The following is a 26,033-nucleotide window of genomic DNA, read 5'->3' on the forward strand; positions in this document are numbered from 1 at the left end:
AGTCATTCTGGTAAAGCTCCACGTCAAATCAGCTACACTAAAAATACCGTAGTGCTGTTAATTTGTACAGATAATATGCCGTAGTGTTGAAATGGCACTGCAGTAATTTAGTGGATGTGTGGCACTGTGAGCTGCAATGCCATTAATAATGAAATATGAAGCCCAAAGCACAGAGAAGATGCATTAATTATTATTGTAACAAGTACAGCAGATCACCACAAGTGAATTCAGACAACAGATGATGATGATGATGATGAAAACATAAATTAAATTTTAACCTCACCATCTTTTAGAACAAATGCTCGAAATTCCTGCCTCCGAGGTTGTTACAAAGTTGATACTGATATTGTCTTCCATACATTATCACCCTACTCTCCATTGTTTATGTCCATGGTCCCATTATTGTTTCTTTCTTACCTGCTGCTAATGGGAAAAATTTACTCCATTCATTGTCCCCGACTACGTTATCAGAATGTTTTTCTCAGCATTGTACATGGACCGAGGTTTGAAAGTGAGACTCAATGAGAACATCAATATCAAGACAGGAGTTTTTCCATTACAAGTCAAGACCACAAATGTACTGCCAATTTCAGGATTGCCACAAGTTCTGGAAATTAGGGGACATCAGAGAATTTCAAAAGTGTCAGGGAACTCAGGAAAATATCAGACAAATTTGGAAAAAAAAGAAAAAAAAACACTGGAAAAATCTCTTTTGTCTCAAACGGTTTGTTCACTGAGATGTCATGCATTGTCACTGGCTGGGCACAGTTGAATACATGTGCAGTTTCCTACTCCCTCATTCCTACTGCTTCTCCCCTTCTTACCACTCCCCTGTGCTTGCAGTCAGTGCTGCCACCACTTCTTACTGCTGGCCTAGCAGCTGCTGACAAGAGGCAGGGAGGCACGAGGAGTGGTGTGTTTGGATCCGATTCTCAGAGATTGTTTACACAGCAGCGGGAGACGGCAGTCACGTGTGCACGAGTTGTGTCCGTGTGTATGCTCTCGTTTTCTGACAGAGGCTAAATTTAGCTGTGAGAGTGTGACTGTCTTTTCTACATGCCTGTCTGTGGCCCAGAGATCATCTTCAGACATGCTACCTATCCTCATCAGTATTGATCTTAGAGTATTTCCGCAAGTTATCTGTCGCAGGTTATTCTCACCACGGTCTCATTTCATCAATATAGTGTCTGTGACACGTGAATAGCTGGTCACACAAGTGGACTTCCACGATGGGCTGAAACCGCAGGCCATTTCTGTGGGTATCCCTTAACGGATCAGGCCTGCCAATCTGAAGCCCACCGATTCCCACTAATGCGCACGCCCTGCCCGTAGGGTCTAGTCTCACCGATCTGCCTGCATGCCGAGTCTGTTAGTGTGTGGCGTAATGCGGTGGATTTTCGTGGTTTATCCGAGGACCAGGCCTGTGGTGCTCCTCAGCAGGCCAGAGGCCACAGGCAATGGATTTCAGAAAGTGCGACTATCTCAATGAAAATACAGTGTACAATTTGGCGTTATATAGATATTTCTTTTATACTAGTACCTTTAGCTCTACGTAAATAATTTGTATGTTAGAAAGTAAGGACAATAAGAAGAAGAAAATGTTGGCAATCACTGGCGATTTGTATGCTATGTACTCATATATTTCTCGAAAGAAAAAACACACAATATCTGTAAAACAATAGACATAACACAGTGACTAATAACTGACAATGATGAACATAGTAGCACCAAAACTTTATTGGCGGTCACCTATAGTTTTAGTTTACACAACTCTTCCCCATCTTATACACTTCTTTCATGAGGTCTACTTTTTTCTCAAACCAGTGAAGGTATTTTAAATTTGTCTTCTGACTCCAAGGAAATGTGTATTTTTGTCACCAAATGTGATTTGTTCTATTGAAATAAAATTACAACAGTGGTCTTAATGCTTCCTCCATATAAAAACAGTTCATTATAAAAGATGTTGATGTTAGTACTGAAGATTTTTGTTCCTTAAGGAGAGAAATACAGAAGTCCTTGCATTCTTTGGTCAACTTACGTCTTTACTTACCCTTGAGATCTCAAAATTTGTCGGGGAAAAATGCTAAAACTTGTCTGGAAATCAGGGAAATATCAAGGAATCTCACTTGGGGAAACTTGTGGCAACCCTGAATTTGTATCACTTCTGGAGTCAGCTCTCATCTGTGGGGTATGAGGAATATCTCCCCTGTGCAGCTTATGGAAAGATTCAGATGGGACAAGTCCATCATAGTTTCCACAGCCTGGACGTTAATCCCCTACAGAGGTATGACAAACCTCTTAATAATGCTCAGAAAGAATATCCTTTGAAGAATTAAGGTTTCTGTGTGATAGTAAGTACAAAAATTTTAGCACAGCTGCCACATTCTGAATCTCTAACACATAAGGCACATAAGGCCCTCAGTTCGATTCTCACTAGCAGTGATATTGTTTTTTTAGTTTCACTTGACTTCTATACTTATTAACAAATGGAAATGTTAACAACAAATAGTGAATCGTAATCTTTTTGACAAAGTACAGTATTTTTTTGTTTTGTTTTTAAAAAGTAATTCCACCAAATGCCAGCAGTCACAGTTAAATACAATTTGTACAAAAATGTGAAGCATCAAACAGAAAATGCAATTTTTATTTTCTGTAGATTTATCAGTGTTATTGATATAACAGAATGAAAAGTCAAAACATTAAGATCACATGCTTCACAGCCTGTTGACCAACCTTTTGCACATTATACATCAGCAGTTACACACATTGTGGAATTGACAAGCCTTCAGTAAGTTTCGGGAAGTACTTGGCAGCATTGGTCGACGCGCGAGGGTCTCAGTTCTATTGTGGGCGTGTATGTCTGGGTGTTTCTTTTGTGTGTGTGTGTGTGTGTGTGTGTGTGTGTGTGTGTGTGTGTGTGTGTGAGAGAGAGAGAGAGAGAGAGAGAGAGAGAGAGAGAGAGAGAGTGTGAGTGTGTGGTGGGGAGAGGGTCTGGGGGGGGGGGGGGTTGCACGCGCTTGCACACTTTTATTTGTACTCTTGCTAGAAAAAGAGGCAGAACTCAAACTATTGGTCAATGTTTACTGTTATGTGTTTTCTGTGCAAAAGGCTCCAGTTGTCTGTAAGTAAGTGGTCACCTTTCCCTTTTACACATGTTTCCGATTTTTCCTTTCCCATACGACATCCAGAAAGTCATAAAGGTGCAGTATATCTTGACTCTTGAGAAGGTTCCGATGCAGTAGTAAGTTGACACTTACCGACTAATGTATGACCGTACTGGACAAAATTTTCACCAGACCAAGAATTTCTCAATATGGAGGACGCAAGCCATTATCTCGGATGGAATGTCATCAACAGAAGTAGAGCAATCTTCAGATGCACCTCAGAGAAGTGTGTATACTAATGACTTAGCATGTAATATTGATAGTTGTTTTTGTTGGTGTTGTTGTCTTCAGTCCTGAGACTGGTTTGATGCAGCTCTCCATGCTACTCGATCCTGTGCAAGCTGCTTCATCTCCCAGTACTTACTGCAACCTACATCCTTCTGAATCTGCTTAGTGTATTCATCTCTTGGTCTCCCTCTACGATTTTTACCCTCCAATGCTAAATTTGTGATCCTTTGATGGCTCAGAACATGTCCTACCAACCGGTCCCTTCTTCTTGTCAAGTTGTGCCACAAACTCCTCTTCTCCCCAATTCTATTGAATACTTCCTCATTAGTTGTTTGATCTACCCATCTGATCTTCAGCATTCTTCTGTAGCACCACATTTCGAAAGCTTCTATTCTCTTCTTGTCCAAACTATTTATCATCCATGTTTCACTTCCATACATGGCTACACTCCATACAAATACTTTCAGAAACGACTTTCTGACACTTAAATCTATACTCGATGTTAACAAATATCTCTTCTTCAGAAACGCTTTCCTTGCCATTGTCAGTCTACATTTTATATCCTCTCTGCTTCGACCATCATCAGTTATTTTGCTTCCCAAATAGCAAAACTCCTTTACTACTTTAAGCGTCTCATTTCCTAATCTAATTCCCTCAGCATCACCCAACTTAATTCGACTACATTCCATTATCCTCGTTTTGCTTTTGTTGATGTTCATCTTATATCCTCATTTCAAGACACTGTCCATTCCGTTCAACTGCTCTTCCAAGTCCTTTGCTGTCTCTGACAGAATTACAATGTCATCAGCAAACCTCAAAGTTTTTATTTCTTCTCCATGGACTTTAATACCCACTCCGAATTTTTCTTTTGTTTCCTTCACTGCTTGCTCAATATACAGATTGAACAACATCGGGGACAGGCTACAATCTTGTCTCACTCCCTTCCCAACCACTGCTTCCCTTTCATGCCCCTCGACTCTTATAACTGCCATCTGGTTTCTGTACAAATTGTAAATAGCCTTTCGCTCCCTGTATTTTACCCCTGCCACCTTCAGAATTTGAAAGAGAGTATTCCAGTCAACATTGTCAAAAGCTTTCTCTCAGTCTACAAATGCTAGAAATGTAGGTTTGCCTTTCCTTAACCTATTTTCTAAGATAAGTCGTAAGGTCAGTATTGCCTCATTTGTTCCAACATTTCTGCGGAATCCAAACTGATCTTCGCCGAGGTCGGCTTCTACCAGTTTTTCCATTCGTCTGTAAAGAATTTGCTTTAGTATTTTGCAGATGTGACTTATTAAACTGATAGTTCAGTAATTCTCACATCTGTCAACACCTGCTTTCTTTGGGATTAGAATTATTATATTCTTCTTGATGTCTAAGGGTATTTCGCCTGTTTCATACATCTTGCTCACCAGATGGTAGAGTTTTGTGAGGACTGGCTCTCCCAAGGCCGTCAGTAGTTCTAATGGAATGTTGTCTACTCCCAGGGCCTTGTTTCGACTTAGATCTTTCAGTGCTCTGTCAAACTCTTCACGCAGTATCGTATCTCCCATTTCATCTTCATCTACATCCTCTTCCATTTCCATAATATTGTCCTCGAGTACATCGCCCTTGTATAGACCCTCTATATACTCCTTCCACCTTTCTGCTTTCCCTTCTTTGCTTAGAACTGGGTTTCCATCTGAGCTCTTGATATTCATACAAGTGGCTCTCTTTTCTCCAAAGATTTCTTTAACTTTCCTGTAGGCATTATCTATCTTACCCCTAGTGAGAGAAGCCTCTACATCCTTACATTTGTCCTCTAGCCATCCCTGCTTAGCCATTTTGCACTTCCTGTCGATCTCATTTTTGGGATGTTTGTATTCCTTTTTGCCTGCTTCATTTACTGCGTTTTTATATTTTCTCCTTTCATCAATTAAATTCAATATTTCTTCTGTCACCCAAGGATTTCTACTAGCCCTTGTCTTTTTATCTACTCGATCCTCAGCTGCCTTCACTACTTCATCCCTCAGAGCTACCCATTCTTCTTCTACTGTATTTCTTTCTCCCATTCCTGTCAATTGTTCCCTTATGCTGTCCCTGAAACTCTGAACAACCTCTGGTTTAGTCAGTTTATCCAGGTCCCACCTCCTTAAATTCCCACCTTTTTGAAGTTTCTTCAGATTTAATCTACAGTTCATAACCAATAGATTGTGGTCAGAGTCTACATCTGCCCCTGGAAATGTCTTACAATTTAAAACCTGGTTCTTAAATCGCTGTCTTACCATTATATAATCCATCTGATACCATCTAGTATCTCCACGATTCTTTTCATGTATACAACCTTCTTTTATGATTCTTGAACCAAGCGTTAGCTATGATTAAGTTATGCTCTGTGCAAAATTCTACCAGATGGCTTCCTCTTTGATTTCTCTCCCCCCAATCCATATTCACCCACTATGTTTCCTTCTCTCCCTTTTCCTACTCTTGAATTCCAGTCACCCATGACTATTAAATTTTCGTCTCCATTCACTACCTGAATAATTTCTTTTATCTCATCATACATTTCATCAATCTCTTCATCATCTGCAGAGCTAGTTGGCATATAAACTTGTACTACTGTAGTAGGCATGAGCTCCATGTCTATCTTGGGCACAATAATGCGTTCACTATGCTGTTGGTAGTAGCTTACCTGCACTCCTATTTTTTTATTCATTACCCCTATTTGATTTTGTATTTATAACCCTGTATTCACCTGACCGAAAGTCTTGTTCCTCCTGCCACCGAACTTCCCTAATACCCACTATATCGAACTTTAACCGATCCATTTCCCTTTTTAAATTTACTAACCTACCTGCCCGATTAAGGGATCTGACATTCCACGCTCCAATCCGTAGAACGCCAGTTTTCTTTCTCCTGTTAACGACATCCTCTTGAGTAGTCCCCGCCTGGAGATCCAAATGGGGGACTATTTTACCTCCGGAATATTTTACCCAAGAGGACGCCATCATCATTTAACCGTACAGTAAAGCTGCATGCCCTCGGGAAAAATTACGGCTGTAGTTTCCTCTTGCTTTCAGCCGTTCACAGTACCAGCACAGCAAGGCCGTTTTGGTTAGTGTTGCAAGGCTGGATCAGTCAATCATCCAGACTGTTGCAACTACTGAAAAGGCTGCTGCCCCTCTTCAGGAACAACACGTTTGCCTGGCCTCTCAACAGATACCCCTCCATTGTGGTTGCACCTACGGTAGGGCCATCTGTATCCCCACCAACGCAAGGTCCATGATTCATGGGGGTAGATGCCGTGTGACGAGGGCCTCCCGTCGGGTAGACCGTTCACCTGGTGCAAGTCTTTCGATTTGATGCCACTTCGGTGACTTGCGCGTCGATGGGGATGAAATGATGATGATTAGGACAACACAACACCCAATCCCTGAGCGGAGAAAATCTCCAACCCAGCCGGGAATTGAACCCGGGCCCTTTGGATTGACAGTCTGTCACGCTGACCATGCAGCTACCGGGGGCGGTAGTTACCTCAGACATTTCTGTAAATGTTGCAGTTATCTATAATGGAATGCTACCTGGAAAAAGCTGCACAAATATTCAGTCAGATTTCAATAATATTTCAGATTGGTGCAAAATTTGCGTATTCAATGTACATGTACAGAAATGTAAAACTGCACACTTCACAAAATAAAATATGTAGTATCCTTTGACTACAATTTCAACAAGATACAACTGGAATCAGTCAGCTCGTACAGATACGTGCATGTAACAAAATGTAGGGATACAAAATGCAACAATCATACAGGCTCATTTGTGAGCGAGGCATCTGGACACTGGCAGGATAATGGGAGAATGCAGCTGGTCTACAAAGGAGATCTGTGCCTCTCATCTCGGAATACTGCTAACGGGTGTTAGATTCATACTAAATACAACTAAGGGGAGATACTAAACATATACAGAGAAGGGTGACCCGAATTGTCACCAGTCTGCCTGACATGCAGGAGAGTCTCTCAGTAGTGTCAAAAAACCTTGGTGAAAGTACACTATACCCCACATGAAGGGACAAATTTTCCATGTTAAGTGACAATACACTTTCCCACGCAACTGTAGAACTTACCAGTTCTTTGGAAGGTAAAGGTTTTATACACTAGCAAAGAGCTTCCCGGCACTTTAGGAAATGAAACCCAGCGAAAAACAACGCCTCTTGGAAAGATCTTTGATGCGTGGTAACATGTAGACTCTACATTTTTTTGTATTATGGAACTATAAATATTCAGTCAAATACAAAATGGTAGCATCCAAAGCACTGAAATGGAGATTGCAATACACTCTATAGTCAACCAATCGTATCTCACATCATATCATTTGCCACCTTGTAACACCAACAGATATTCGGGGTGTAGGACATGTGATGTAGTCAGCCAATAGCAACATGACTGTTAATTAGTGTGAAGACACAAATAGGAATAGTTAATGGTTTAAATTAATATACATACAGTACAGCTACAAGAAAAGCTAAGCTTTCACACTTAATACTGGTCCTTTTTAGCGTGTGTTATCCTTTAATATATATCAAACACAAATGTGCCAGTAAAACTTTAAATAATGACATAAATGGCTGGTACTCAAAGTGTTATGCTACAAATGTGAGTCAAATACTCATGATTCAAGAAATTCATTGCACGTTCTCACACTTAATATAATTCATCTTGGGCGAAAGCAAATTTGATTCGAAAGTAACATTTCTCAAGCCACCATTAGCAACATTTTCCCATGACCTGTTAAAAATGTAAACAGTCATGTCGTCACATTCACTGAAAGCAGTTTGTTGTTGCAAAGTATTGCACAGACTTCATCCTAAAGCCTTTGATGCATTATGCTGTCAGTACACACTTGTAAGTGCACTGTGTTCTGTAGTTGTAAACAGCACCTTTTATCCACTACTAAAATTTTATTTTGGTGTTATTCTGTTGTTTATGTTTTATTGCTGCAAATGCTGTAGCAGGCTAAAGTAAAATTCTTTGTTACAGTATCAGTTCTTATATGTCAAAATTATAAAAATGTAACTAAAAAATGAAAGAATGAAAAATTTCCAGATTTCTAAAAAATTCCTGGATTTTTCCCCTATGAAAAAATTCCCATATCTTTCCCAGATTTCCCAGCCCTCCCATGGTGTATACATCCTGTACAAAAGCCTAATGACAACGTTTCAAGAAGCAGTATTGCGCTAAAAAAAATTCTAGAGTGCCACCCTGCATACTGCTGCCTTACAGACAGTGGAGATGAAAAAGGACTAATACGGCACACACGGAGACCCTGAAGCACTTCGGGGGGAAAATCTGACAGGTGCCACCACTTTCAGCCAGTATTTGTGTACACGTAGATGTCTGTACAGGAGACAGTGGACTGAGATTGTGCAAAGGCTACACGGCTGCAGGTATGTATGACACAGGCTGGTATCAGCTATACAGTAATATTGCTTCTTCATTATTTTTCTTTTCTTTTAACACTATTCAAGTTTTCAACCATTAAACTTAGTAAATTATTTTATAATATTGGACTATTCCTTTATTTATTCATAGTAGTTACTGGCAAGTATAAAGAGATATTTTGATTACATGTGGATTACTGTGTCATCACTAGTACATCAGTTGCAATCATCAACAAATTTGTATATTTGATCTTACTTTCTGCTAGTAATCAATAACAAAGATAACCTGCTGCTGTTTATCTTTTGAGCAATGTGGGCAACTGAAGGACAAGTGTCACTTTATTTGCTACTGTACACTAATGTTCCAGTTTGCGGTAAAGTGAAACATTTCCACAGAACATTATTAACTCCATTCTAACATTTTGTTTCACACTTATGCAGAGAAAATAAAATTTCTACCAACTGTCACTCGATTTGCACACAGATATTATATCTTTACAAACTTAACAACAATTAAGTGATTACATTATGAACATGCTTAACAAATTTCTGTCCAATCTAAGTAAATCAGTGATGACACTAACACCAACAAAATCATCCCACTAGAAGCGAGGTATCAAATACTGAAATAACAGTAGCATATCGTTACTTTGCTTGTAGTGAAATAAAGCAATCAGAACCAAGCGTGCAACATTTACTGTAGAAATAATTTATAAGACTAACTTATTCTGATCATATAAATATTAAAAGGCAAACACAGAGACTAGATTTTATAGATTTTATGTCATCAAAGGGAGGTGGAGAAGGGGAGGGGGGAAGTATGAGAAATTTTCTTCTGTGATACAGATATCTCCTTAATACACCATGGAAATGCATGGTCTTAGATGTAAATGGCAAGATGACACCACAAACTATTTTCAAGGAATTAACATCTTTAAAATTATCATGTGTAAATGGAATGCTTTCAAGGAAATTATACTTTTAATCACATAAATATGATGAAAATAAATTAGCATTTGGCATATCTATATAGAACAGATACAGTTTTTACACCTATGAAACAACTTGTAAAATATTTTATTTTTACTTAACATTCAAACAGCCACTCTTTGACCACTAATCTATTTATTTCAGAATATTTAACAACACGAAACATAATATAACTTGTGAACAATCCAGCTCTTATTATGTAGCTGGGTGTTTAAAAATGTATGGGAAAAATAAAGAGTTGCTTCATTCACCAATATGAGCAATCTGGTGAAAACCATACAGTTTCACCATTCTTGTACATATATTTTCATTTCCTATGTGTATTACTGACTAGAATAGATATGACACAACAAACATACCACATTCGACTCATAAATCCAGTGTACGGACATTCAAAAACACAACAAAAAATTGTACGTGAACACAGGTGTTTCAAAAAGCACTTACATCGCACAAACTGCAATATACTTCAAGGGACTGTGAGTGTAATTGTCATTTCTGGTTTTCTTTTCAGTCACACATTTGATTTTGCTTCAAAATTTGTCAACTCAAATCAGTTCCTTAGAATGACTTACCAATTCTCATCTCATCATTCAGAGATGAAACACATTTTAATGGATCATTGTTTATCATATCCTAACTGATAACAGTTTTAGGGTTCCAATGAGTCTGCAAATTCGAAATGTACATTTACTTTGACTGTTGATTTTTTTTAATGGCAAAAAGAAAGTGTTTCCTCCCTGAAAATCCACATGAACCTGTGAGAAATTTTCCATTCAGTGACTGTTTTTTGCTGTTTGAATTAAATGCACAGCAGCGAAAGATCCTAAATGCTTCATCAAACAGTAACTTATTTCAAATACACTCACAATTGCAGTTAGTATCCTGCACAGAATTATTTTTTGCAGTTTTCTCCATTCTACCCACTGCATCTACACTGCACAGTGGGTAGTAAGCCAATGTCTGCGAGTATCACAAAGAACTGGTCCCGGCAATAATTTTTATTTATTCTTTCCTCATATTAAAATATAAGAGCCCATTCACGAGCAGAAACATCAACTCCTCTCGTTCAAACTTTGACTGCCGCAGGCACAAATACTTCAACTATGCGAGCCTGCGGTATCTGTCTGTTACATTCTATGGCACTTGCTTTGGTTTGGTTTGTTTTCTCTTGTATGTAGGCATGACCTACATCAATATATCTTACCTAAGAGAGAGAGAGATAGAGAGAGAGAGAGAGAGAGAGAGAGAGGAAAAGACAAGACCTCCAGTTATTTTACAAGAAAACAGTTACACAATCTTTGGAAAGCCACATTCTCTCTCAAGTTGGCAAAATTAGTGTGCAGCAGGGCAAACTCTGTGGCTCAAGAATATGCCTGCTTTGGGAATAAATGCTACAACAGTGGCACAGGAAGACAGACTTTTACAGGAAACGGATGTAGGTTCGGAGAGAGGACGGGGCGACATAATTCGACGTCGACTCCTCCGCACCTGTCCGGGTCGGCGTATTGGCAAGAAGTATGGCACAGCACATATGCTGCAAAATTTTACAGTGGCTTATGCAAAAAATTCCATCTTCGGTGCAAGCTCGTATTCGATCTCCTCGTTTTTGTACATTTCGATGAGCTGAAAAAAATTTCAAAAAGTAAAACATCAGTTATGGAAAGAGCAGGAATAATCAGTACACATAAATCTTAAATTAATTCTAATTCATGTCACTAACAAGGGAACCTCCCCATCGCACTCCCCTCAGATTTAGTTATAAGTTGGCACAGTGGATAGGCCTTGAAAAACTGAACACAGATCAGTCGAAAGAACAGGAAGAAGTTGTGGGGAACTATGAAAAAAATAAGCAAAATATACAAACTGAGTAGTTCATGCGCAAGATAGGCAACATGAAGGAGAATACGATCTAAGGAGCGCCGTGGTCCTGTTGTTAGCGTGAGCAGGTGCGGAATGAGAGTTCGTGGGTCCAAGTCTTCCCTCGAGTGAAAATTTTAACTTTTTATTTTCAGTTTATGTGACAAACTCTTATGTTTTCATCACTTTTTGGGGAGTGATTATCACATCCACAAGAAAACCTAAATCGGACAAGGTAGAAGAATCTTTTTACCCATTCCCCAAGTGTACAAGTTACGTGGGTCGACAACATATTCCTGTCATGTGACGCACATGCCGTCACCAGTGTCGTATAGAATATATCAACGTGTTTTCCTGTGGAGGAATCGGTTGACCTATGACCTTTCAATCAAATGTTTTCGGTTCCCATCGGAGAGGCACGTCCTTTCGTTTACCAATAGCACGGTTTTGGGGTGCGGTCGCAAAACACATACACTAAACTTATTACAGTGAACAGAGACGTCAATGAACGAACGGACAGATCATAACTTTGTGAAAATAAGAAAGTAAACTTTTCACTCAAGGGAGGACTCGAACCGAGGACCTCTCATTCCGCAGCTGCTCACGCTAACCACGGCACCACGGCCCTCCTGAACTCACATTATCCTTAATGTTGCCTATCTTGCGCATAGACTCCTCAGTTTGTATATTTTGCTTATTTTTTTTGTAGTTCCACACAACTTCTTCCTGTTTTCTTGATTGATCTTTGTTCAGTTTTTCGAGGCCTATCCACTGTGCCAACTTATAACTAAATCTGAGGGGGGTTCGATGGGGAGGTTCCCTGGTAAGTACTCTGTCAGTGACTCGCCACAGAAACGGTCCCAGTTGGACACCGTCGCAAAATCCTCCAGAATATTTTACTGGTGCAACTGACTGAAATCTTGAAGTGCAACACACAGTGAGGTGACAAAAATCATGGGGTAACAGTATATACAGGTGGCACTAGTATCGCTTACACGAGATAGAAAACAGTGCATCACGTATGGGACATTTCATTTCAGAAATTGTTAGAGAATCTGACATTCCAAGATGCACAGTGTTAAGAGAGTGCACTACCTCTCACCACGGACAACACAGTGGCCAACAGCCTTCACTTAATGACTGAGAGCAGTGCATTTGCATAGACTTGTGAGTGCTAACAGAGAAGCAACAATATGTTAAATAACCACAGAAATCAATCATAAGGAAAGTGCGATGACATTTTGTGTTAATTGGCTACGGCAGCAGTCAACCGACGTGAGTGCATTTGCTATCGGTGCGACATTGCTGGGCCTGTTATTGTTTCGGTTGGACTCTAGACAACTAGAAAAGCAATGCCTGGTCTGATGAGTCCTGATTTCAATTGACAAGAACTGACAGTAGTGTTTGGAAGAGTGTGGCACAGACTCCACGAAGCTATGAAGCCGAGTTGTTAACAATGCACTGCATGGGCTGGTGGTGGCTCCATCTACATCTACATCTACACCTATACTCTGCAAACCACTGTGAAGTGCATGACAGAGAGTAAGTCCCACTGTACCAGTAATTAGGGTTTCTTCCTGTTACATTCCTTTATGGAGCACAGGAAGAATGATGGAGTGAATGCCTCTGTGCATGCAGTAATTATTCTAATCTTACCCTCATGACCCCTATGTGAGAGATACGTATGGGGTTGTAGTATATTCCTACAATAATGATTTAAAGATGGTTCTTGAAACTTTGTTAACAAACTTTCTTGAGATAGTTTACATCTGTCTTCAAGAGTCTTCCAGTTCAGCTCCTTCAGTACCACTGTGACACTCTCCCATGGATTAAAGAAACCTTGACCATTTGTGCTACTCTTCTCTGTGTACATTCAAAATTCCCTATTAGTCCTATCTGGTATGGGTCCATGGTAGAATTGATCACACAAGTGATTTGTAAGCAATCTCCTTTGTAGACTGTCTGCACTTCCCTAGTATTCCACCAATAAACTGAGGGCTACCACCTGTTTTGCCCCCAACTGAACCTATGAGATCATTCCATTTCAAATCCCTACAAAGTGTTACACCGAGCATTTGTATCAGTTGGCCGATTCCGACAGTGACTCGTAGATATTATAGTCATAGGATACTACATTTTTTGTTTTGTTAAGTTTACAATTTTACATTTCTGAACATTTAGAGCTAGTTGCCAGTCTCTGCAACACCTTGAAATCTTATCAATATTTATGCACCTTCCCTCAGATAGACAGCATCATCTGCAAAAAGCCTGATTTCACTATTAATGTTGTCTAAAGGTCATTAATATGCAACATGAACAGCAAGGGTCCCATCACACTTCCCTGGAGCACACTCAAAGTTACCTCAACATCTGACGATGGCTCACCATCCGAGATAACGTGCTGTGTTCTCCCTAACAAAAGTCCTACGTTCAGTCACAAATTTCACTTGATATCCTATATGAGCATATTTTTGACAATAAGCATAGGTGCAGTACTGAGTGAAATGCTCTTTGGAAATCAAGAGACTTTGCATCTAACTGGGTGAGTCGACTCAAAGTTTTCAGCATGTCATGTGAGAAAACTGCAAGATGGCTTTCACATGACTGATGTTTGCAAAATCCAGACTGGTTGGCATTGAGGAGGTCATTCTGTTTGAGATACCTCAATATATTTCCGGTTAGAATGTGTACAAGATTCTACAACAAAGGGTACTGACCGGTAGTTTTGTGGGTCACTTCTACTACCCTTCTTGTAGGCAGTTGTGACCTACACTTTTTCCAAGAACTGGGCATGGTTTTTTGTTCAAGGTATCTGCAATAGATTATATTTAGAAGAGCGGCTAATTCAGCCAATAATTCAGTATCGAATCTGAAAAGGATTCCATCAGGCCCTAGAACTTTGTTCAGTTTTAACTATTTCAGCTGTTTCTCTACAACACTAATACTTATTTCATTCATCTTTTCAGTGGTACAGGAATTAAACTGAGACAGTTCTCCTGGTTTCTTTTGTAAAGAAAAATTTGAAAATGGAGTTCAGCATTTCAGTTTTTGCTTTGCTAACCTCAATTTCAGTTCCCGTCTCATTCGCTAGGGATTGGACAGTATCTTTGAAGCCACTAACAGCCTTTACATGTGACCAGAATTTTTTTGGGTTCTGTGAAAGCCCACTTGACAATATTCTGCTATTGTAGTCACTGAAGGCATCACGTAACTCTCTCTTGGCAGCTAAATGTTTTATTCAGCATCTCTCTATCTATAGGCCTACACTATTATTCAGTAATATCTGTTTCTTTAGAAGTTTTGTTACAGTGACTGTATACCATGGAGATTCGCTCTCATTATGAACTGTTCTACTGGGTACATATCTATCCAGCACATGGTCAACTATTCTTTTAAACTTGAGCCAGAGTTCCTCCATATGCTCCTGACCTGTGCTGAAAGTTTCACATTCCTCACAGAGATGTTTTAGTTGCCCCTTGTACTTTGGTAATCATTGCACGTCACAACTGCATCATGGTCACGGATACTAGTTTTGATGTGTCCACATCAAAACTAGACATCAGGTCTATTTGTTACCAATAGATCCAATATATTTCCATTATGAGTGGTGTTCCCAATTATCTGTTCTCAGTAGTTTTCAGAGAAGGCATTAAGTAAAGTTTCACAGGCTGTCTTATCATGCCCACCACTAACAAAACCGTAATTTTCTCAATTAATTATTGGGTGATTAAAGTCTCCACTGATGATTACAGTGTAACTGGGGAACTTATGTACAAGTGATCTTAGTTTTCTCTAAAGTTTTCAGTCGCATCAGGTGATGAGTATGGTGGGCAAGAGTTTCTTGTCTACTGTGACAAATACAGCGCCTCCATTTCCCATTTGCCTATCCTTTCAATATATGCTTGAACTTTCCCCAAAAATCTCACTGCTACCAATTTGAGGTTTCAGCCAGATTTCTGTACCTAATATTATGTGAGCTTCACTGCTTTTCACAAGCACTTCCAACTCTGGCACTTTGTTGCAAATGCTTCAGCAGAGTACCATTACAATTTTTCTACTCTAACTTGTGGGAGGCATTTCTTTCGACCTTACACTGTTACTTCTGTGTTTCCTACAGCTATTGTTATCTGATTTGGATGGAGAGTCACCTAATTTTTAAAAAAATTAAAAAAATAAAAAACCTGTGTGCACCCCCCACACACACAATCAGCTACCTGAGCAGCAGTCTCTGATGCGTAGTACGCAGCTCACCTAGGGCTACCGTACAGGTCTCAAACCTGTGGCGCAAGTCCAGGAAATTGCAGCCTAGCTTGTCACAGAACCTTCAAAGTCTCCGGTTCAGTCCTTCCACTCAACTCGGAGCCAAAGGGCCACAATCAGTTCTGGGGACAATGCCGCAAATTGTGAGCATTGTTGAAACTCCACGTGCAATGCTGGTCTTCTCAACCTTCTCTGCCAGTCACAGGAATGACACAAGAATGACCTCAGAGCCCAGACAACAGGCATCATTTGGTCCAACACGTGCCATAATCTGCAGTTGGTTGCACCCTGTTCCCCCAAAGGCTGCCAGAATTGCCTCTTCAACATGTTGAATGAGCCCCCCTCCCCAGGCATACACATTGAATGCACCTGATGTCCTTTCTTGTCTCTTGCTGCTATTTCCCTAAGAGTTACCATCATTCGCCGTACATTTGAACTGCCAGCAAACAGACCTTTACCTTTTGCATTTCCTTCCTCCCGACACCGGACAAAACAGATTTCCCCAAAACAGGTGAAGTGAGTCTCACTGGCTCAGCTCCATTTTGGTGAAAGCCAGCACCTCAGATTTGTCGGTTAGGGGGTCAGTACAACACGTCGAGTTCTTCCTGCTCCCCATCCGTCCAATACACGATGCCTAGATCTACCACTGACACACTACTTGCTGTCAAGTTGGCTGTGTTTTCATGGAATGTACTGGGTCCTCTGGATGTTTGGCTACTCGGACCACTTGTAGCCATTCACGGATGTCACATTCCCAAACAACAACGGAATTTTCACGAATGAGAACACACCGTGTCAGAGGGCCACGACCATTCGCAATTAGTTTAGAGAACATTCTGGGTAATTCAAGTGAATGATTTGCCACCCAGATCACCCGACACGAATCCCATTTATCATTTATGGGACGTAATCTAGAGGTGAATTCCTGCACAAAATCCTACACTGGCAACACTTTTGCAACTATTGATGGCTGTAGGGTCAGCACGGCTCAATATTTCTGCAAGGGACTTCCAAAGACTTCTCGTGTCCGTGCCACACTGAGATGCTACACAACTCCAGGCAAAAGGAGATCTGACATGCTATTAGGAGGTATCCCACAAATTCTGCCACCTCAGTGTTCACACAGCTGAGCTACAACTGCACAACACGAACTTCAAAGGTACCAGTATTCTCCCACAAATGCCTCTATACCAGGACGACACTATTAAAGAAGTGGTTGTAATTTGCAGCTTGACCAATTTTGTGAACAGAGACAGATTTGCAACTTAGCACAGCAGAGGTGCAGCCCTGGAAATAATGAAGTAACACTGACCACAGAGGAAACTGTCAGTCATCCTAGAGTTAACACACTGGTGGAAACTCGAATATTCGAGTACAGTGGCAAGCACGGCCACCGTGCTAGCAGAGACACGCATTCTAGTATTTCATTTCAGATAGAGGCACTGGGGCAGCCCAAGAGGGAGAAATACCTCTGCTCACACACAGAAGTTGTCGGGTTGTCTTCTGACAGGTGGTGCGGTGGGTTCCATTCTGCCAATTGGGAATGTTCAGCTACCAGTCACCAAATTTGGCAAATTCGTGCCTTCCTGTTACCCAATAAGGAAGAGGGCCCCTGCAGAGGGATCAACTTTTCGAAACCATCTGTGTGTGGATGTAGGTTATTATCCCAGGTATCACACCCTGCAGCCATTCACCACGGTAGGCCCTCATTTGCAAGTTATTTATGAAAACAAAATTTCAGAATTCTGCATGACGCTCAGTAGCATTAAAATGGTGGTAGCAGATTGACTACTTGCACGGTGTAATGAATAGGGTACGGGCTTGACATGCAGAAGGTTGTGGGTTTGTTTCTAATCGGGCACTCTAAGATAACTGAAATGTGACAAAGGAATAGAATTTAAAAAATTACATTTTTTTTTATTTTGAAATGTTTATCAAAATTACTTTGATCATTATTTTTATTCAGCTAATTGGCTTAAATGTAATTTTTTATTTCTATTCCTTTGTCACACAATTTTAATCATTGTGTCATCTCCTTCATTTGTTCTCATGTTTCTTCCTATCATTCTTTTTCCACTTGAAAATTCTGTTCGTATGATTTTAATTAATTTTATGTTTTAGTTTTGATTTAATTTCTTTTGTTTTATCATTCTATTTTTTCAGTCATTTTTCTTGAATTTTGTTTTACATATAATCTCTTCTTTCATTTACATCTTCATTTGTGTTATTTTTTCGATAATGTAATAGGAATTTAGGCTACATTATAAATGTTTGTATGGCAGTTGCTATAAAAAAATGCACATCTTGTGAGAAAAATATATTTGAGATTACTGGATAATGAACAGATTATTTGATCTTTTGTTTTTTAATCAATAGATTGGCATTTTCAAATATTTAAATACAGAAATATAATTAAATTCACATTCAAAAAAATTTAGAGTGGAAAAAGAATGATATAAAGAAAAAAATGAGAACAAATGAAGAAATTCATAAACCAATTAACTGAATAGAAAAAATGGTCAAAGTCATTTCAATAAAGATTTAAAAATAAAATAATTTATGGGTCCTGACAAGATTCAAACCCGCAATTTTTTGCATGTGAAAGCCTTCCCCCAGCCATTGCACTGCACAACCAATCTACAAAATTCTTCTCATTTAACAATATTGAGTGTCACGTAAAATTCCAAATTGTTTTCATCGATTACTTGCAAGTGGGGGCCCACCAGGGTGAATGGCTGCAATGTGTGATAGCTGGGATCTTAACCTACATCACCATATAGATGATTTCAAAAAGTCGATCCCACCACTGGAGACCTCTCCATGTTAGACTGACATGAACGTGGGGTTGCAGCTATAGCTCCGTAGTGTGTGTGTCACATCTGAATATGTCAGTCAGTTGAGCAGATTAAACGTTGTGAGGATGTCACGGGAATAAATGAAGTTTCACCCTAGAAACATTTCTACGAATTTCAAGTTGTCATTTCTGAGACAGTTGATTTCAGTGATAGTTCACATGCTTAACAACATATCAGAACTCACAACTGGCCTCCTCTTTTATCTGACAACTGTAAAACAGTTTCATCTACATTCAATCAAGTTTGCAAAACACTCAGGCAATAACGATGTGAAAATTTTAGGTGGCAAAACCGTATAAATTTTGCACATGGGAAAATCAGTGGTCCACATTATCAGCTTCACCATCTATGTAAAAGTAGCCAGCAGAAAAATTACAAAAGTAATGGTACAGGACAATTTTCCCATTGCTAAGTTATGGAACAGAACTGAGTGATTGAAATGCAGAACAGAAAGCAGCTCCTATAAAAAAGAGAGCTGTACAGTTCTATTACAAAGACAACCATCACAATACTTTTATCTGAAAGAAGTACTTCATAGCACAAAAGCAATGAATTGAAAGAAGTTACATTACTATATATGAAACTCTGTGCTTAAAAATAATGGTTTCAGAAATAAATGGGAGGTCTGTGAATGCTGAAGAATAGGATACAACCTGTCGGCTTTGAAAAATGATGTCACCATCTACAACAAATGATGCACTGCAAAGACATAGACGAATGTTGCGAAACGAAAGAGTGTAGTACTGAGGAAACAGATAATACACATATATCCATATCATAATGTTACATATATGACTTTTTTCACAGTAGAAAGTCATAGATCCTATTCTTCAGCTGATCTATACAGGTCAGCTGAAGGATACCTTACTTGTCATAGTGGGGAGAAAACACCAACATAATGTAACATTGGCATGAAGTAACTCAATTGACGTGGGGCCTATATACACTATGTGATCAAAAGTATCTGGACACCTGGCTGAAAATGACTTTCAAGTTCGTGGCGACCTCCACTGGAAATGCTGGAATTCAATATGGTGTTCACCCACCCTTAGCCTCGATGACAGCTTCCACTCTCGGAGGCATACGTTCAATCAGGTGCTGGATGGTTTCTTGGGAAATGGCAGCCCATTCTTCATGGAGTGCTGCACTGAGGAGAGGTATCGATGTCGGTCGGTGAGGCCTGGCACAAAGTCCACATTCAAAAACATCCCAAAGGAGTTCTATATGATTCAGGTCGTCAGGACTCTGAGTAGGCCAGTCCATTACAGAGATGTTATTGTCATGTACCCATTTCGCCACAGGCCATGCATTATGAACAGGTGCTCGATCATGTTGAAAGATGAAATCGCCATCCCCGAATTGCAGTGGGAAGCAAGAAGGTGCTTAAAACATCAATGTAGGCCTGTGCTGTGATAGCACCAACATTCACACTAAAGAGAGAAAATTTGGAAGTGGAGGTCAAACCACAAACGGGGAATAAAAATGCCAAAAAGGAAGGATGACAGAAATTGCAAGCGGAACAAAATCGCAAAGAATACAGGAAACCAGGTGGACAGCCAGGTCGACATAAGTAAGAACACAGAGAAACGGGAAGGAGGGGGCAGACAGTAAGCAGCAATAACAGGGGGGGAAGGGGCACAGGAAGGAAGAATGGGCTGCAATACCTCGGGGCCCTGGGCTGCAATACCTCGGGGCCCCATGCGCACCACGCACTAATTCATGAAAAAACTGCGATCCCCCGGGGGAGGGGTTAAAAAACTAATCTTGAGTGATCATTAAACTGTCATTGGTTTTACTCATCAGAAAGTTTCGGAACCACTGCTCTAGGAACTGTAAGTGTCTGTGTCTAAATACTTCTACCTTATTTTACAGAAGGCTGGCTCTCAGCAAGTGTTATTCGTTTTGCTGTTACAATTTGAAAGTGCAGTTATGCAGACTGCATGTGACTGCCAGTCGTTATTTTCATGTTTTTCTTCCATATGCCAGTTGTAAGAAAGCTAAGCAGTAGGCATATGTGCACAACCAGTAAGTTAGAAGTGTACAGGTGTAACTCATCTTTTTTCGACAGTATTTTTTTTCGTGCCTCTTCCTACTGAGGCAAAATTAATTAAAGTCTATTCATTCCATTTGCTTCTTTACACTGGCACAAGAATTGACATCAGTCATTAGCAAATACAGGTAGCATTTACAGTCATGGGTGAAATCGTGTTGCCGGTTTGAAGAAGACTGAAGTCATTACTGAGCTTCCGGAGAATGTCATCCTTGGAGCTAATTTTGCTGACAGTACAGACAGACTGAGGCATGAGTTGAGCTGGGAGGATTGGATGAGAGAAACAAATAAGAGCTAGGGGATTAAGGAGGGGTGGGGGGTGGGGGAGGGGGCAGGTGCAGCACAGGTCATGCCCCAGAGCAGACTTTCATCTATGTGATTCAGAGAAGCTGGTGTATACAAGGGGAAGGATCCAGAGGCCAGCGAAGCAGCCACTAAAGTGAGACATGTGATGCTCACATGTGTGCTCCACCACTGGAGGTCTGGAGGAGGGGGAGGGGGGTTGGGTGGATGGTATCTTCGCTATGCTCTTGGCCACAGTTCGGGTGGACAACTTATGTAAGAGACTGGAGATGTTACAGCAGAACTAGTGAGTGACACTCATATGACACTGAGCAGAGCTACAACAACAGTCTGTTTAACTCAGCAGCCCATGGCAGTACCTCCCCATTTTTCAGATAGTACTCACATTCTGCAGTTCTGTCTGGACATCCTCAGCTTGCTTTTTGTGCTTCACATTCAGCTTCTCACGCTCCTTATCCTGCTTCATCTGAGCCATTCGCCTTTCGTCCATGAATTTCTTCGTGTTGTTCTGCTTCTTCTCTCGTAGCCTGCGGTCCTTCTCCCCTTTAGTCTTCAGAGTCTTGTCATTGGCAACTTCCTTCATCGTTTCCACTGAGATCTTTGCCTGACGAGAATTCATCTCCTTCATTTCTCTGCAAATCAAAAGGGTGCAATGACATCCGTAAACACTGTTGGAGACCTGAAACTAATAGTTGACAAAGTAAGTCTGAAAAAAGAAATCATTTGCTTATATCACAAACGAAAACTTATTTTACAACAGAAAACTGAATTGTGACAGGGAGGTTGATGAGGGGGGAGGGGGGGGGGGGAGAGAGAGGGGGGGGGGAGGAGCAAAGAAAGAAAGAAAAGTGGACTGTCATAGTGATGTTACGACTATGAATATTAACTGGAATTGATTTAGAAATTACTAAATTGTGCCCAGAATGAATTTTTCATTTTTCAGTGGAGGATGCACCGATATGAAACTTCCTGGCAGATTGAAACTGGACCAAGACTTGAACTTGGGACCTTTGCCTATCACAGGCAAAGGTCTACTAACTGAGCTACCCGAGCATCACTTACAACCCATCCCTAAAGCTTTACTTCCACCAGTACCCCATCTCCTACCTTCCAAACATTGCAGACTTTCTCTTAAGAAACTTGGGAGGACTAGTACTCCTGAAAGTCAGGATATTGTGGAGACATGACTTAACCACAGCTGGGGTATATTTCCAGAATGAATTTTTTACTTTACAGTGGAATGTGTGCAGGTACAAAGCTTCCTGGCACATTAAAACTGTACGCTGAACTGGACTCTAAAGTCTGGAAAGTAGGTGACGAGGTACTGGTGGAAGTAGAGCTGTGAGGACGGGTTGTGAGTTGCTTTCAGGAAGTTCAGTCGGTAGAGCACTTGCCTGCAAAAGGCAAAGGTCCCGAGTTTGAATCTCAGTCTGGCACACAGTTTTACTCTGCCAGGAAGCAACTAAACTGTGTTTCATCTGTGTGAAATCAGAAAGTTCTCAGTCTTCAAGGCATTTGTTAGAGATGGCTAACTATGCATTACAAAAATGAAATTGCATCTCTCTGCCAAAACAACAGAGAAGAGGAGCTCAGTGCCTTCATGGAGCAGTTTTCTTGCAAGTAAAGCTTTCACACCATTTTGATCAGAGCCTCAAAGTTGCTCCAGCTACACATCAGAAAGCCAGGAGGGTGCAGCGTGGGGAGTTTCAAATGGCTGGCCTCCATAGTCTCAGGGCAACATCACCACCTACAATCCCACTCACGGTATGGCTGGGTGGTGCTTCTGTTTCACTTTAGATACAAATTAAACTATGCAGTATTTTTGGTTCCACTATACTAGATCTAAGTGAGTTTTGCTATCTTTTCATGAATTCTCCATAAGTTAGTGCGTTGTCAGCTAATTCTTCATTCCTAAACAATCACTGTAGACTAAATGAACTTTGGCACAAGCCCCAAGATGCCAGATCCACACAAATATTGACTCCACCACACATTATTAAAATCTTCAGAATTATTCGAGCACAAGCCCCAAGATGCCAGATCCACACAAATATTGACTCCACCACACATTATTAAAATCTTCAGAATTATTCGAGCACTTCCTACTGCAGTAAAGCAATTTGTTGTCAACAGAACTGTTAATCTGTGTTGTGTGTATCCAAATCATCAGAAGAATATTAGGGAAGTAATTTTAAATAAGTTTTTACTACACACTTTCATCCAAGACCTACAAAGTTGTTATATAACCAGCCTGAGGCCTCCATCCCTTGGTCCCTCATTATTACAGTAGCTTCTGTGGTAGCATTTTAAACGATCATGTTGACTAGACATTCTTCTGCCCAAGACTTCAGGACCGCACACATAAGCTATATACAGCCCACTTTCAGTCCCCTGCCACTTCCAAACACTGCCGCACGTCAGAGCTCTATTTCGATACACAGTAAACCCTCACTAATTTCAAATTCTTGGCGATTCAGGCTGGTATTTTAACGTCGAGCAAAAGACCACCTTACAGTACCATAATTCTATCATGCAGAGGTCATTTGTTGTAAAATGTGCACCTCATCACCTCCCTTCCCATTTGCTTCACCTGTGGCCGATAACGAGTAACAGACGTGTCATTCACGGATAGGAGCCTGCAACAGACTCAGAGCCTGCTCTATTTGTTTGCAGAACCCCACGTGACGAGCTGCATCAAATTCCATTTGCGTTACCAGTGTATTAAAGTGTTGTTCAGTACAATATGGTGACCGAGAGAAGTGTCAGGAGTAAATATAAATCATTGTTATGTTTGGAAGATACTGGCAATGGACATACTAACACAACATGGAAATTAGGTAGTGGAGCCTCTGTGACACTGTGGATCATAGCACAGTGGCAGCATATAGCCAGCAAAGTAGGCACCATTCTACAGTAGATGTACAATATCAATTTCATTGCTGAATACTATAACGTGAATGTGCAGTGGTGTATATGACCAGCCTGCTTCATATTACCTCTGAATTTAAACTGTAACTTTAATTTGTTTAATCCTATTGTTCATTACCGTGATATTATTACATCACGTGCTTTTAAATTGAATGCACTCAAGAGTCAAAACATAATGACTACCTCCTGAAGTGCCTTCAGAATGTAATACAGCAGCGATTTTGTGTGGCACAGATTCGATACGTCCTCAGCAGTTTTCCAGAGATATGCAACACCAGTTGTCTACACATAGATCACATGAATTACGGGCTGGAGGTTTCTGGATGTGGAGCTAGTCCCCAACACTGCACCAGATGTGTTCCATTGGGTTCAGATCAGGATAATTGTGTGTCCTAGACATCAACATCAGTTCACTATGCTTCTCAAGCCATCATAGCATGATTCTAGCTTCACGACATGGACAGTTATCCCACTGGAAGATGCTGTCACAGTCAGGGATGACATTGAACTTGAAGGGATGCAGGTGATCCACTTTAATTCTTACATAGTCCATAGCCAGCATGGGTCTTTCATTTACCACCACAGGTTACTGTGGGCGCCCAGGTAAATGTTCACCACAGCGTATTACCAACCTACCAGCCCACACCCGTGGCACGGGTGCACATTTCGAGCAGCCATTTGTGTGGCCAACAACATATTCGAATATGACTGTCGTGCTGGCAGAACAAGAAACTCAATTCGTCCAACCGTGCAAGACATTTCTATTGACCCGTAGTCCAATCTCTGTGGATCCTGTGTCCATTGAAATTGCAATTAACAATGTTGTCAGATTGACACAGGGACACTACAAGTCAAGCTGCAGAGCCATACATTCGATGATGTGCACTGGACAGTGTGTTCCAAAACACTCTTGCCCTTACCAGCATTGTAACATGTTGCCAGACCTGCCACAGATCACTGCCTATCCCACTTTACACAGTAGACAAACCTCCAATGTCCATATTCTGTGGGGAGGTGTGGACGTCTGACACCTCATCACCTCCTTAAGCTTTCACTGTCCTTTAACCACGTCCCACAGATTATCACCAGAGCAGCACACAAACAGCTGTCCGGCTTCAGTGTCTCAGATGCTCATTTTAGATGCCAGCCCATAACAAACTTCCCTCTACACAAGTCACTTAATCAGTGGATTTCCCAATTTGTAAGCAGTATCACACCACCAATTCCCTTTTCACTTCTCCTCCACCAGTACGCTTTCTTTGCTGTGTCACAGAGCCACAGGACAGGATTCAGCCTGTACAGCACTCTCAATGTTTTGGCTTCCCAGTGTGCACCATAAAGTTATTGCAGTTTGTTTAGTTTTTATATAACTATTACATACACTGTAAGTTATGCCTCTAATTTTAGCTTCAGACAACTGTTTTCAAAAACAGTTCCATAATTCAGACCGCTACTGCAGTATCATTATGGCATTTCTTTGAACAAAATTCTACTTCCACTCCCTACAACTTGCATATTTCTTCAATATGTTCTAACTGCTCTTCCTGCACTAGCACCCGCCTTTTTCTGGAGTCAGTTATTAGCTGCCAATATACAATGTTTATCCTCTTCCCACACAACATTCACAAAAGTGTTCTTATAATACTGCCCAAGTTTCCCAGATGAGCTTCATCAGCTAGTATGCCACGCATGGTACCTGTGTAAACACAAAAATCCAATATAAATCCATTCTCACAGACAAGGGAAAAAAAGAAAAAGAAAGAAAAAAAGAAAAATTATTTGAAAACAATTTCTCGCTGGCGGAGTGTAGTACTCGGAGGCTGACTGCCCTTCAGAAAGGAGAACCCTTTCCCCACTGAGGACATTGTGCAAGGGCCGCAGCTGCTCAGCAGTTCGTACTGTGCCCTCCAGACACTCCTCCTGTCTCCTCTGCCTCTGCAAAATCCCACCTCCCAGCCTGGACCTCCGCCTCTGTTAGC

General features: G+C 40.7%; 1 protein-coding gene across 4 annotated transcripts in view; it reads right to left on the reverse strand.

The window, feature by feature from the left end:
• Positions 1–9,914: 9,914 nt before the first annotated feature.
• LOC126106314 (1-phosphatidylinositol 4,5-bisphosphate phosphodiesterase) overlaps positions 9,915–26,033 on the reverse strand; it is a 409,255-nt gene continuing 393,136 nt past the window's right edge. For all 4 annotated transcript variants that reach the window (XM_049912540.1, XM_049912541.1, XM_049912542.1 and 1 more), the window contains 2 exons: positions 21,512–21,758; positions 9,915–11,424 (listed from right to left, as the gene is read on the reverse strand). In XM_049912540.1, coding sequence (XP_049768497.1) covers positions 11,356–11,424; positions 21,512–21,758 — 316 coding nt within the window. In that variant the 3' untranslated portion in view covers positions 9,915–11,355. The remainder of the gene's footprint in view (positions 11,425–21,511; positions 21,759–26,033) is intronic.

Source organism: Schistocerca cancellata, chromosome 10, assembly GCF_023864275.1.
Source record: "Schistocerca cancellata isolate TAMUIC-IGC-003103 chromosome 10, iqSchCanc2.1, whole genome shotgun sequence".
NCBI lineage: Eukaryota > Metazoa > Arthropoda > Insecta > Orthoptera > Acrididae > Schistocerca > Schistocerca cancellata.